At 48.4% G+C, this 14,852-nt stretch overlaps 1 protein-coding gene across 1 annotated transcript; it reads left to right on the top strand.

The window, feature by feature from the left end:
• The first annotated feature begins 353 nt into the window (after positions 1 to 353).
• Positions 354 to 14,852, top strand: stxbp2 (syntaxin binding protein 2). The gene is made up of 19 exons (XM_035397584.1): positions 354 to 455; positions 1,914 to 1,963; positions 3,071 to 3,152; positions 3,437 to 3,513; positions 3,819 to 3,894; positions 4,422 to 4,525; positions 5,393 to 5,541; positions 6,025 to 6,109; positions 6,967 to 7,097; positions 8,077 to 8,184; positions 8,425 to 8,482; positions 8,869 to 8,934; positions 9,349 to 9,429; positions 10,720 to 10,861; positions 11,277 to 11,383; positions 11,811 to 11,906; positions 12,008 to 12,093; positions 12,416 to 12,573; positions 12,716 to 14,852. The coding sequence occupies exons 1-19, from the start codon at positions 419 to 421 to the stop codon at positions 12,790 to 12,792; spliced, it is 1,770 nt and encodes a 589-aa protein (XP_035253475.1). The 5' UTR covers positions 354 to 418; the 3' UTR covers positions 12,793 to 14,852.

Below are 14,852 nucleotides of genomic sequence, written 5' to 3' on the forward strand. Positions count from 1 at the left end.
AGGAAGGAGCATTCTGCTTTGAAATTGAATGGGATTTTCTTCCATTTTTGCAGCCGTTGTTTTCAGACTGCATGAATCCTATTTTAGGAATAAATGTGTTTGGTATCACAAATAAATTAAGCAAATGTACAAACTGTACAAGATAAATGCACTTTCAGTTTACAGATGGTTTGTATATTTGCTGTGGAAGAAATGTGTTTATGCACTTGTCCAAGTAAAGACTTTATCTCGGGTTAATTTTTCAATAAACACAATGACTGGCCAAACAGGTTAGACAGGCACGCACGACCTGTACACTGTTAGTGCTTCGATGTCGTTCACCTTCAATTGAAATGATCCGGATGTGACGTCTGTGTTGATAGTTTTTTTCCCAGTCACTTCAAAGTTTCCGTGAAGTCTGATACCCGGAAGTAGCAAGATGGCACCAAGTGGATTAAAGGCGATTGTTGGAGAGAGTAAGTGCAAATATTTTGCGATAAGAATAACAACACAGTTTTTCTTCTGTGTGACAGCGTAAATAAGTTCAACTTTTCACAGTGTGGGCTTGATTTTGCAGTGTTTTGTCTGTTTGGCTTCCAGCTATAAGGAAATTCCGACCTAGCTTGCTCCAGCGTCATCCATCTAAAGTTGCGGAAAGTCACAAGGGCTGGGTGTAGCTTCCGTGTGGCAAGCTTTTCTGTTGTGCGATTTACATATCAACGTCGACCTTTTATTCATGATCTATTTACTGTTTTGGGGGATATGATGCCTATTTCGTGTTTTGAGTAAGTTAAGGACAATGTCACACACTCATTAACACACGGCAAAGAGGGAAAGCCAGCTGACTAGTTTGCTGTAACAGCTTACTAGACAGCCATCGCAGGCTGTGCATTTCTCGCATGGCTCATCACCGAAAGGATTGTATACAATGTTATATGTAACTGTTGTAAGTTCATAACCTGCATTTAGCGGCATATGATGTATGCCATTAATCCATATCTCAATGAAACAGTCTTGTTCGAATATTTATATTGAGCTACCAATATTTCTGTGCTTGAGCGGTGTTCTTTCCAGCGGTTTTCGTTGTATCTGGTCATGCATTTCAAGTATTTTGATGAGGACGAAATAGCTTTCCAATATCTACTTTCCGACCATTACAATAAATAGTATAACCGAAGTTACTCATTCAGGGTGTATAATTAAAAACGCAGTGCAGCAAGCAAGATGTTGCTGGTTGAGACAGACCGAAGCGGAAATGGAGTGACGCTGTGTGATTATCACATGATTTCTGTGGTGTCATGTTACAGACCTTTTGGGTGAACCATTCCTGCTAACGTTCTGGCAGTTAAATTTACTTTGCAAAAACGCCCGACGTCAACTTGCAGTTACTGACCTCCTTTGGAAATTGGTAATTTAAAAAAAAAAAAAAAATGTCGGTACAACGTGTGTTCTATGTTTATAGAAGTAGGCTAGTCAGTTCTTCTGAGGTCATGTGCCGTCACAATTGCGATTGTGTTAGAATGTGTGTTATTTTTTGTGCCCCCCTCTTCACCCCCACCCTACACGCATACACCACAGAAGCAATCGTGCGGACACACACACACACACACAGATTCACACAGGCACATGGATGAAATCCAGCTCCGATATTGTTTTATTAAACATTTCTTCGTTTGATGGGTTTCTACAGGAGCTGTCATGGATACATCCATAGTTTACACACAGTTGTATCACACCTGGGAGCAAACAAACCTGTATCACACCTGTAGTTTTCATCGAAGTCATGTGTCCAGTGCTGGGTACAGGCACTGCTGTCCTTTTGCATGAAACAATGGAATGGGAGTGATGTGGTTGGGAGCGATTGAGAGGATGAGGAGAGAGTGATGAAGAAGAGTCTGAGCACCCAGAAATCTGATCTCTGCTCTTCTCCTCAGAGATCATCAATGGAGTAATCAAGAGCGTGAAGAAGGATGGAGAATGGAAGGTACGCCACATCAACCACCCGCCTGTCTCTGCTCTCTCCCTCTCTTGCCCCTCTCTCTCCCTCCACCTCTCTGTTTTTCTTTCTGTCTCTCTCTTTCTCTCTCTCTCTCTCGCTTTAACTTTCTCTCTCTCTGATGGATGCCACTTGTCACTGAAGGGAACTGCGTTAATGCTAAATTTGGCATTGCACTGGGGTACCCTCTGACTGGCGGGCATTTTACAACAATATTATGAAGACAGGAAATGGCAAGATCGCTTGCATTCCAGATAATTACACCAGCCAAAGGGACAGTATAAATTTTCTGTAATAGACCTTTAAACTGCAGCTAAAGTAAATGTCTGTGCTGCTACTGTTGTGCCGGAAAGGGCGTATATAAACAGGAAATGCTGGCTGTTAAGGAAGTGGGGAATCCTTTTAAGCAGTGTTATTGGCAAAGCCATCTTGTGGCTATGATGCATCATTTTACCACCCGTTTCCAAGTTACAGTAATGATACCCGGTGGAAAAAACGGTAAATTCACACTGCGCAATCAGAGACTCAAAAAGTTAAATGGTATTGAAGACATTTCTGTTGATGTGGCTTTGGAGGGCCCCTTTCATTTAGAAATGGAGGCAGTTGTGACGGTGAAGTGATGCATGAATGGGATGTGTTTTCACTCTGTGGTCAAACTGTTTCCCTGGTCTGTTCCTCAGCCGAATTTAACACAGTCTGCCCATCAAGCAGCCACAGTCATTTTGTCCATTTTTGTACTTGGCATAAAAGCCCCCGCCCCCTCCCTCCTTCACCCTGCTCTCTTGTCTCTGCCCCCTCACATCCCTCTCCTCCCTCTCTCCCTCCTTCACCCTCCTCTCTTGTCTCTGCCCCCTCTCCTCCCTCTATCCCTCTCTCCCTCCCCCTCTCTCTCCCTCCCTCCTTCACCCTCCTCTCTTGTCTCTGCCCCCTCTCCTCCCTCTCTCCCTCCTTCACCCTCCTCTCTTGTCTCTGCCCCCTCTTCTCCCTCTATCCCTCTCTCCCTCCCTCTCTCTCTCCCTCCCTCCTTCACCCTCCTGTCTTGTCTCTCATCCCTCTCCTCCCTCCCTCCCTCCCTCTCCCTCATTCTTGCTTCAGGTTCTGATTGTGGATCACCTCAGCATGCGGATCCTTTCATCCTGTTGCAAGATGTCTGACATCATGGCAGAGGGCATCACCAGTAAGAGAGGGGTGTGGTGTGGTGTGGTGTGGTGGAGGTCTCGGTGTGTGTGTTTGTGTACGTGTGTGGCGATACTGGGGGGGTGTGGAGGTCTGATGGTGGAGGTCGGTAGGGCAGTAGTGTGTGTGATACGAGCAGGGGGTGTAATGTGTGTGTGTGGGGAGGGGGTATCTGATGGTGGAGGTCAATTGGGCAGGAGTGTGTGTAATACGAGGGAGGGGGTGTAATGTAAAGGGCGTTGTAATATGGGACATGTCTGACTGACTCTGACTCTGACTCTGCAGTTGTGGAGGACATTAACAAGCGAAGAGAGCCCATCTCCAGCCTGGAGGCCATTTACCTCATCTCCCCTGTGGAAAAGGTCAGGCCAGTAACAACCAGTTACAACCCGCGTGCACGCTAGTTATAACAACCCACTTCTGTCAGGTGCAGCATGGTCAGTGACTCCATCTGTTTTAACAGCATGAACCCCATCTGAACCCGCTCCACTCTCTCTGCTTCTCCTCTCTCTCCTCTCCCCCCTCCCTCTCTCTCCCCTCCCCCCCCTCTCTCTCCCGCCCTTTCTCTCTCTCTCCCTCTCCCCCCTCTCTCGCTCTCCCTCCTCCCCTCTCCCCTCTCTCTCTCCCCCCCACCCTCTCTCTCTCTCTCTCTCTCTTTCTCCTGCAGTCTGTTCGGGCTCTCATCAACGACTTCAAAGAAATGGCCTTCACTTATAAAGCGGCTCACATCTTCTTCACCGACAGTAAGAGGCGCTGTCCGCACTCACGCGGTCTCTCGCTCAGCAAGTGCAGGCTTGCGGCTGCCGCTCGGCCTTCCTTGTTTTTTCAGTGGCGGGAGGTGCACTGAAGGGCATGCAGTTTGCCGGTATTCAGATGATTTGTAGTTTCGCTGTTCGATGCTTGCTGGTGCGGACGTGACCGCCCGATCGCTGCCAAATTTCGGTTGCATGAACTAACTTTAACGAAATGTCTGACATTCTACTGGTAGAAAAGCCTGAGAGTTAAATGCACGTTCCTGTAATAGTATTCACTTTTAAGTTTATTAAAATGGCACTAATCTGATGGCTTGACGTTAGTTAGTTTGAGATGTGCTTGCAAATCTCTGCGGGCCTTGCTTTCTGTTTGACTGTAGGTACACACTTCTGTTTGTGAGACCATCAAGGACTTACTCCCAGTCTGTCTGTTAGTGTGTGCTCGAGTCAGAGTGTACTGGAGTCTCCATCATGTGTCATATCATCGTGTGTGTGTGTGTGTGTGTGTGTGTGTGTAGTTTGTCCAGATGGCCTATTCAGTGAGATTGGGAAGTCCAGGGTTGCTCGTGTCATCAAAACCCTGAAGGAGATCAACGTAGCCTTCCTGCCTTATGAGTCCCAGGTGTGTCATCCTCTCTCTCTCTCTCACTCCCTCACTCCCTCTTTCTCTCTCTCTCCCCTCTCTCTCCCTCTCTGTCTCTCACTCCCTCTCTCCCCCCTCTCCCTCCCTCTCTCTCTCTCTCTCTCACTCACTCCCTTCCTCTCTCTCTCTCTCTCTCTTTGTCTCTCTCTTTCTCTCTCTCTGTCTATCCTTCTCTCTCTCTATCCTTCGCTCAGTCTGTCTGTCTTTCCTGCTGATTTTTGTTTTTCTGTCAGGCCTTTAAGCACACGTACGTGTGTAAAATGTCTTCAGAGAGCAGAGGGGGGCGGTGGCTGTCTCTTGTCGTTTTGGCGGTGTTGCCTGCCCTCAGACACAGAGCCTGACTGTGAGGCATTCTTCCTGTGCTCACGTGCCCTCTCTTCCCCCTCTCCCTCCTTCACCCTCCTCTCTTGTCTCTGCTCCGTCTCTCCCTCCTTCACCTTCCTCTCTTGTCTCTGCCCCCTCTCGTCCCTCCATCCCTCTCTCCTTCCCTCTCTCTCTCCCTCCCTCCTTCACCCTCCTCTTTTGTCTCTGACCCCCTCTTCTCCCTCTATCCCTCTCTCCTTCCCTCTCTCTCTCTCTCCCTCCCTCCTTCACCCTCCTCTCTTGTCTCTGCCCCCCTCTCCTCCCTCTATCCCTCTCTCCCTCCCTCTCTCTCTCTCCCTCCCTCCTTCACCCTCCTCTCTTGTCTCTACCCCCTCTCGTCCCTCCTCTCTTGTCGCTGCCCCCCTCTCCTCCCTCTATCCCTCTCTCCCTCCCTCTCTCTCTCCCTCCCTCCTTCACCCTCCTTCTCTCTCTCCCGCCCTCCCTCCTTCACCCTCCTCTCACCTTCGCCGTCTGTGCCGTCAGGTGTTCTCGCTGGACGACCGCGGCTCCTTCCACACCCTGTTCAGCCCCCATCGGGCGCGGGACAAGAGCCGCGTGCTGGAGGCGCAGGCCGAGCAGATCGCCACGCTCTGCGACACGCTGAAGGAGTACCCCGCCGTCCGCTACCGCGGGTAACGCCTGCTGCCACGGCAACGCCTTTATGTCTTTAATGTTTCTGGAAACGTTCCTGCTGTTTTTTTTTTCTTAGCGGGAACCTGTTTGACGCGGGCAATAATGACACGGCTCTTTTACATTACATTAAATTAAATTACATTACATCACAGGTATTGAGCAGACGCTCTTATCCAGAGCGACTTACACAACGCTTTACACAGCACACACTTATACAGCTGGATATATATATACTGAAGCAATGCAGGTTAAGCACCTTGCCCACGGGTACGACGGCAGTGTCCTTACCCGGGAATCGAACCTGTGACCGTTCGGTTACAAGTCCAGTTCCTTACCCGCTAGGCCACACTGCCGCCTGGCTCCTCTGTCTCATGGCGGTGTCCTGGGCCACGCTGTTTTACCCGCCGCCCTTTTTTGGGATTTGAGGGTTTTGCCCGTGGGTGGCGCAGATGTGATGACGTGGCCGTCCCCCTCTCTCACAGTGGCTCTGAGGAGAACGCCGCCCTGGCCGAGATGGTTCTGGACAGACTGAACGCTCACAAGGCGGACAATCCCAGCATGGGAGAGGTGAGGAGGCTGTGGGCGTTACACTGCGCTCTGCTCTGTGTGTGTGTGTGTGTGTGTGTGTGTTTCTGTGTGTGTGTGCGTGCTTGTGTGCACGTGTGCATGTGTGTGTGTGTGTGTGTGTGCGCGTGCGTGCATGTGTGCATGTGTGTGTGTGCATGCCTGTGTGTGTGTGTGTGCGCGTGCATGCGTGTGTGCATGTGTGTGTGTGTGTGTGTGTGTGTGTGTGTGTGTGTGTGCACGTGTGCATGTGTGTATATACTAATACAGTGGGTTTCAGTCTTGCCCGTACTATACTAATACATTTGGTTTTAATCTTGGCCTGTACTATGCTACTACACTGCTTTTCGACTTGGCCTGTACTATGCTACTACACTGGTTTTCAACTTGGCCAGTACTATACTAATACATTAGCTTTTAACATTATACACTACATTTCACTGCTATGCCACACTGCAATCTGCTACATGGCACTATTCTATAGAGAGGTAAAAGTACAGTGCACTCACTTTCTCTCTTCCCTTCTCTTTTTCTTTATTTTCTCTTGCTGTTTATCTGCAGTCTTTCTTTCTGCCTGCGTGCTGAGAGCCCTTCTGCTTCGGATGGGATTTCAAAGGCATGTATTCACCAATCTGCCTCTCCTTCTCCTTCCTCATCCCTCTCTTCTGCTGCTATCTCATCCGTCTCTATTCCCTCAACTTCACCGGCCTTTCCCTGTCTTTTCTGATCTCTCTTTCTTTCACACACACACACACACACACACACACAAGCACACACGTTATTCCATTGGAATGGTAATTCATGTGTACACGGTTTACCAGGTGTGCATGTGATTGACAGGCTGTGTTTTTGATTGACAGGGTGCAGACAAGGCACGCTCGCAGCTTCTGATTGTAGACCGCGGGTACGATCCGATTTCCCCAATCCTGCATGAGCTGACCTTCCAGGCAATGGTGTACGATCTCCTGGAGATCGACCAAGATATCTACAGGTGAGCTCAGTCCTACATCATTCGACACATCTACAGTTGAGCTCACACATCACCTGTAATCCAACACATCTACAGGTGAGCTCACACATCACCTACAGTCCAACACATCTACAGGTGAGATCACACATCACCTACAATCCAACTCAGCTACAGGTGAGATCACACATCACCTACAACCCAACACATCTACGGTTGAGCTCACACATCACCTTCAATCCAACACATCTACAGGTGAGCTCACACATCACCTTCAATCCAACTCATCTACAGGTGAGCTCACAAATCACCTACAATCCAACACACATACAGGTGAGCTCACAAATCACCTACAATCCAACACACATACAGGTGAGCTCACACATCACCTACAATCCACACACATACAGGTGAGCTCACACATCACCTACAATCCAACACATCTACAGGTGAGCTCGATCCTCACCTACAGTCCAACACATCTACAGGTGATCTCAAACCTCACCTACAATCCAACACATCTACAGGTGAGCTCAAACCTCACCTACAATCCAACACATCTACAGACGAGCTCACAAATCACCTACAATCCAACACATCTACAGGTGAGCTCACAAATCACCTACAATCCAACACATCTACAGGTGAGCTAGATCCTCACCTACAATCCAACACATCTACAGGTGAGCTCAAACCTCACCTACAATCCAACACATCTACAGGTGAGCTCACAAATCACCTACAATCCAACACATCTACAGGTGAGCTCAAACCTCACCTACAATCCAACACATCTACAGGTGAGCTCAAACCTCACCTACAATCCAACACATCTACAGGTGAGCTCACGCATCACCTACAGTCAAACACATCTGCGGGTGCGCTCGCCTACAGTCCCCGACATTCCGGTCCTGGTGCGTGTCTGGTCTGATTGTGTCTGTGTGCAGGTGTGCGTGCGCGCGCGCTTGTTTACGTCACTGTGTCGATCCTTTCTGCGTTTCAGGTACCAGTCCACCGGGCTCGGCGACTCGCGGGAGAAGGAAGCTCTTCTGGACGAGGACGATGACCTCTGGGTTCAGCTGAGGCACATGCACATCGCTGATGTCACAATGTAGGTCCCGCCCACCACATTGCGCTCTCCTCAACCTCTCCCCAAGCTTTGTAAAAGAACATTTTTGTATCGCTTCTGTTTGTTTTTGTATTTTGAATGCCCTTGCCCTTTCTCCTTCTGTGCCTCCTGTCGATGTCTTCTCTCTCTCTCTTTCTCTATCTCCCCCTATTTCTCTCTCTGTCTCCCTCTCCCTCCCTGCCTCTCTCCCTCCCTACCTGTCTCTCTCTCTCTCTCTCTCAGGAAGGTATCAGAGCTGCTGAGGAAGTTCTGTGAGAGTAAGCGGATGTCCACAGAGAAGGTAAATTCAGAGCAGACCAAACACCTCTCAGCTCAGCAACCGTTATATGACCATTAGAGAGCATTGTGACCTCTTAATTAAAACATTGACTGCTGTATGACCATTGGAAAGCATTGTGACCTCATTATTAAAACAGTGACTGCTGTATGACCATTGGAAAGCATTGTGACCTCATTATTAAAACAGTGTCCATTGGAGAGCACTGTGACCACATTATTAAGAGAGTGACCATTGGATGGCATTGTGACCACATTATTAAAAGTGACCACTGTATGACCATTGGACCAGATTAAGAGTGTAACTGCTCTATGACCGTTAAGAGATGTGACCTGATTATTGAGAAAGATTATTAAGATTATAATTATTATTATCCCTTTCCCCTCCAGGCCAATATCAAAGACCTCTCTCAGATGCTGAAGAAGATGCCTCAGTATCAGAAGGAGTTGAGCCTGGTGAGTCTGCTGTTTCGTGAAACCCAGTAACGATGTTTCCGCGTCATTTGTGAAAGCCCTTTAACCAGACTGGGGTGTTCAGTAGGGCTGTTCTGGTCAGTCCTTATGTCTCAACTTCACGTGGTGTGGGTGGCAGTGCAGTGTGACGGTTAGGGTCAGGGAGCTGGCCTTGTGATCTCAAGGTCGCAGGTTCCATTCCTGGGTAGGACACCGTCGTTGTACCCTTGAACTTGGTGCTCAACCCGAATTGCTTCAGTGTCCGGCTGTATGAACAGATGCTACGTAAAAAAAAATGCTAAAGTTGTCTGGAGTGGCTGGGGATGAGGAGGTCTGCTGAGCACCTGTGAGGTAATGTAGAGCGATGCCATACGGCTGGGCTCACGGACGGCCTCTTTACCTGTCCCCCTGCTGCAGTATTCCACCCACCTGCACCTGGCTGACTCCTGCATGAAGAGGTTCAAGCTCACGCTGGACAAGCTGTGTGAGGTGGAGCAGGTGAGCCTTTTCATTTCATTTTGTTATTCAGAAGTGAACGGCACACGTCTTCCATAGGAGAAGGTTCCATGTCAGGCTGTAGGCCAGGGGACTCATGGGAGTATGAGTCAAATTCCACAGCTACAACCATCCCAATATAGATATTGGACAAAGTGGAGTATTTCAGCCAAATCTTACAACTGTCCTCTATAGATATGTATCATTGATGTTTTCAGGAGGTTGGCATATTGGCCACGCCTACACCTCTCTTGCACAGAACCCTGCACAGGGAACACACAAAGGTTTTTTTTATTATGTAACACTTTGAGTATATAATATGTAGAGACAGCAACGCCAATAGAAACCTGTGGGGAGCACGTCTGAACCAGGAAGTACAATCTTTTCGCTCAACAGACATGCTCAGTTGTGTCCTTAGTCACGTGCCTAAATCACATGTACAACGAGGATAGCGCAGACATTGGCTAAAATAAATAATAAAGAAAAAATTTATGTCTTTGTCTGTGTGGTGGGAATAAAATATTTTACAATATTTTAATATGTTATTTTTCTTCCTAATGTAACGCATGGAGTCAATAACATCAATATTCGAGTGGAAGTATTTTATTTTTGCTGTCAAAAATGAATGGAGCCCAATGGGGAAACTTGCTTTTTGAGCGAAAATCATAGACATCAGCGAGGGGGTCGACATTACATCCGGTGCTGAGGTTGAGCACCGAAAGCTGGACCCTTGATGTGACATCATAGGGTACAGATTACACAGCCTCGTGTTCACGGTGACCGGAGAGCCCGTGACTGGACGGACATCCCACCCCACCCCACCCCACCCCACCCCACCCCACCCCACCCCACCCCACGCTAATCCTGAATGTGAATGTCAATCCACATTAACCCTCTCGTTAATGCTGGCTTATATTGTCGCCTTTTAATTAAGCTTCCCAGGGCTGGCCTCTCTAATGAATGGCATAACTCTGCTGGGCCCCTGTGGCTCCTGGAACAAGGCCCTTCTCTCACATGACCATAATGCACATATGAGTCATGTTACATCACAGCTGAAAGCAGGATTTCTAACACTTAGGCTATATTATGGGATGTGTGCATTATCCCCCAGAGCCTCCATCTCTACACATATTAACTCTCGCACTCGCAAGCAGATGCGTACGCTGACTTGAGCATGCATTTGCACTTGTGCACACACGCACACACACACACACACACACACACACGCACACACACACACACACCCCCTTACTGTACGTATGTGCACTCATTTAACATTTATACCCCGATTAGGATTTGGCCACCGGGGTGGATGCTGAGGGGGAGCCCATTAAAGATGCCATGAAGAGCATTGTCCCCGTGCTGCTGAACACTGACATAGAACCCTACGACAAGATCCGCATCATCCTGCTCTTCATCTTCCACAAAAAGAAGGGTAGGTCTCCATTATGGCTCTGCATCTTCCACAAGTGAAAGGGTAGGTTTCCATTATGGCTCTACATCTTCCACTAGTGAAAGGGTAGGTCTCCATTTTGGCTCTACATCTTCCACTAGTGAAAGATTAGGTCTCCATCGTGGCTCTGCATCTTCCACTAGTGAAAGGTTAGGTTTCCATTGCGGCTCTACATCTTCCACTAGTGAAAGGTTAGGTCTCCATTGTGGCTCTCATCTTACAAAATGCAGTTTAGTGACTCTTGTTTTTATAATAAAAACAGGAATCTGCGTCTGCTCTTATCCGTCGAAGGGCTTTTCCAAGCTCAGTGTCGACACATGGCAGGCACTTCGGGAGAAGTTGCTTTTGGTCCAGATTGTCCATACTGAGGTTACCATGGTTGCCGGTCTTCACACAGGTATCGGGGAGGAGAACCTGGCTAAGCTCATCCAGCACGCCAACATACAGCAGGACAGCAACATCATCACCAACTTGCAGCACTTGGGCTGCCCCATCATCGCCGGGGTACGAGCCTCGCCCGCTCACCCTCTCCCGTAACCTGTGCCCACTCACCTGTGAAACGGTCTGGCCCGTCACTGGCGCTGTGGGGTTGCTCTATGGGGGCGTGCCCTCACAGTTACTGTGGGTGTGTTTTAGGGGTTATGACCTCAGTGTTACTGTGGGTGTGTTTTAGGGGTTATGACCTCAGTGTTACTGTGGGTGTGTTTTAGGGGTTATGACCTCAGTGTTACTGTGGGTGTGTTTTAGGGGTTATGACCTCAGTGTTACTGTGGGTGTGTTTTAGGGGTTATGACCTCAGTGTTACTGTGTGTGGTTTAGGGGGTATGACCTCAGTGTTACTATGGGTGTGTTTTAGGGGTTATGACCTCAGTGTTACTGTGGGTGTGGTTTAGGGGGCGTGGCCTCACTGTTTCTGTGGTTGTGTTTTAAGGGGGCGAATGCTGGGAAAGCCTTGCCCGACAGGAAGATGGCCGAGAGCACCTATCAGCTGTCCCGCTGGACGCCCGCACTCAAAGATGTGATGGCGGTAGGAATGGTTTGACCTCCCTCCTCTGTCTTTCTGCCTGTGTGCCTGTCTATCCATCTGACCGCCTGTCTGTCTGACTGCCGCTTGTGTCCATTTCCCAGAATGCCATAGATGATAAGCTGGACAAGAAGCTCTGGCCATTCATCTCCGATCCTGCCCCTATTTCCACCACGCAGACTGCTGTCAGGTTTGTTGGGGGGGGGGGGGGTGGGAGCTGGGTGACTAGATCCTGTCCAATCAGCAGACAGGAAATGAGGAATATCAGATATTTAGATCCACATCTGGTGCAGTTTCACAGTCTGGAGTTTTTAAACCCCTGTCAAACCACTGACACAGCTCAGGTACCACAGACCGGGCCTACGTCACCGACTTACCGCACCTTAAAAAGCAGACACGGGGCTCAGCGCAGCTCCTCGACCGCACACGGCACTCGACACGTTTCGGCCAGCGGTGGGGTTCTGCCGTGTGACCCGGCCCTGTGTGCCTCCGCCCCTCTCTCTCTCTGACAGCGCGCGGTTCGGACACTGGCACAAGAACAAGTCGTCGGCCGAGTGCCGGAGCGGCCCGAGGCTCCTCGTCTTCGTGGTCGGCGGCGTGACCCGCTCCGAGATGCGCGCGGCGTACGAGGTCACCCGCGCCACCGACGGCAAGTGGGAGGTGCTGATTGGTGGGTTTCCGTTCCGGTCGCCGCTTCTCGCCGAGGCCATCGCTGCCGCGATGACGATTTCTGAGGTTGAGCCCTGGGTTCCATGACCGTGACTCTCTCTCGCCCCTCTCTCTCTCTCTCGCTCTCTCTCTCTTTCCTGAAGGCTCCTCCCACATCCTCACCCCCACCGACTTCCTGAACGATCTGAAGAGCCTGGACCAGCCCCCCCAGGAGTCCTAGGCCAGCCCCCGGCCCCCGCTGGACCCCCAGACCCCCAACACCAGCACCTGCAAACCGCTACCTCCGGTAGTTTAGTCACCGAAGTCGTCTCACTGTGTTCCTCAAACTAACTTATATCATGTTATCTGCACTCTGGAAAGGACTGCGCTGTCTCTGTCACTCCATAGAGGAGAATTATTTCCCCCAGTTTTACAATGTGGGCATCGCTGGGGATTGTGATTGTGGGGTCACCTGTACCTGGAAGTGGCAAAGACCACTGTGGGGCGGGGCCTGGGAGTTTGTGGCCCCTCCTACCCAAAGTGACAAAATATAAAGCCGTTTTTTGTAAACGAATTTCGTTTTAATCAATTAGGAGATCTGGCTCGCTCTCATTTCACTATATTTTATTCCTTTTTGCATTTTTTTGAATGCCTGGGGAGCAAAACTTGGCGTGCAGATTGATACTGTGATTGATGGATGTCTCTGAAATATATTTAATATTAATGCACAGGTATATCTATAAAGAGGCTCATTTCAAAGTTTCACAGGGTGCCTTATAAGGTGTGTTTGTGTGTTTGATCCTTTTTGTGCTGCTGTCAGTGTGGAGTTTGTTTCCTTTCCTCAGGCCTGCAGGGACACCAAACCTGGGTCAAATACATATTTGTTTTGGATTCAAATACTTTTCTGTGCTCTATTGATCTTGCCTGGTGTAAACTGAGCCTGCCAGTATGACCAGAAGGCGGTGTTTGCACTTTTTGAGAGTATTTCATTGGTTCCAATACACCAGACAAGATCAGTAAAGCGTAGAAAAGCATTTGAATCCAAAACAAATACGTATTTGACCCAGGTCAGATGGACACAGGCTTCTCTTTTGCATTCCTTGTAAGTACTGGGACAGATGCGCTTGGCATTGATCATTGAATCTCTCAAAGAAGCAGATTTCCTCCACAGCTGTTAAATAACCCAACCAGACCTGTAGAGTGATGGCACTCTGAGCCCAAGCCGCAGAGTTGAACAGTCCTCTTGTACAAAACTGAATCGAGAAACCACACTGTTGTACAAAGCTGAGTAGATAGACTGTATTGGTGTACAAAGCTGGATGGAGAGACTGTACTGTTGTACAAACCTGGATAGATTGACTGTACTGTTGTGCAAAGCTGGATTATGAGAGTGTACTGCTGTACAAAGCTGGATAGATAGACTGTATTGGTGTACAAAGCTGGATAGAGAGACTGCACTGTTGCACAAAGCTGGATAGATAGACTGTATTGGTGTACAAAGCTGGATAGAGAGACTGCACTGTTGCACAAAGCTGGATAGATAGACTGTATTGGTGTACAAAGATGGATAGAGAGACCGTACTGTTGTACAAACCTGGATAGATAGACTTTAATGTTGTGCAAAGCTTGATTGAGAGAGTGTACTGTTGTACAAAGCTGGATAGAGAGACTGTACTGTTGTACAAATCTGGATAAAGAGACTGTACTGTTGTACAAAGCTGGATAGAGAGACTGTTCTGTTGTACAAAGCTGGATAGAGAGACTGTTCTGTTGTACAAAGCTGGATAGAGAGACTGTTCTGTTGTACAAACATGTGGAGAGAGACCTGGGGGCCCTTGCCCTGTTTTACCCACTCCTGTCATATCCCAGCTGACTCTCTTCTCTGGTATAATGTATTTAGTAAAGGTGGGGTTGGGAAAGAGAGGGCAGTAATTTAGAGTTTTCTGCCCAATGAAACCTCCCCACCCCCATCAATGTGCATGCTCTCTTTTCAGCCTGGTTTTACATTTCTCCTGGAATTACATACAATAATAAAAAAATGTGAAAATCCAGAAAAAAAGAAAAAAAAAAAGTATATATATCATTTTTTTAAAAAGATTATGAATTGTTGTTACTTTGGGGCTTTGAGATTGATAGCATTTTCAAAATGTTTGATTTAACTCCCCCCCCCCCCTTTCCCTTTGTTAATGATGCACTTCTTCTGTATTGAAGCTTTTACCTTGGGAAGAGTGAAGCTTGCCTGTGTGGTGCCATTTGATTATTGCTTTGCTGTCAATTAAAAATAAACAATATTAATGTCAA

Source organism: Anguilla anguilla, chromosome 17 (assembly GCF_013347855.1).
Source record: "Anguilla anguilla isolate fAngAng1 chromosome 17, fAngAng1.pri, whole genome shotgun sequence".
Lineage (NCBI taxonomy): Eukaryota > Metazoa > Chordata > Actinopteri > Anguilliformes > Anguillidae > Anguilla > Anguilla anguilla.

Excerpts from the sequence above, each read along its gene's own strand:
- stxbp2 (XM_035397584.1), top strand. The coding sequence starts at position 419 with ATGGCACCAAGTGGATTAAAGGCGATTGTTGGAGAGA. Across the intron at positions 3,514-3,818 it reads TCATCTCCCCTGTGGAAAAG|TCTGTTCGGGCTCTCATCAA; the intron begins GTCAGGCCAGTA and ends TTTCTCCTGCAG. Across the intron at positions 8,483-8,868 it reads AGCGGATGTCCACAGAGAAG|GCCAATATCAAAGACCTCTC; the intron begins GTAAATTCAGAG and ends TTTCCCCTCCAG.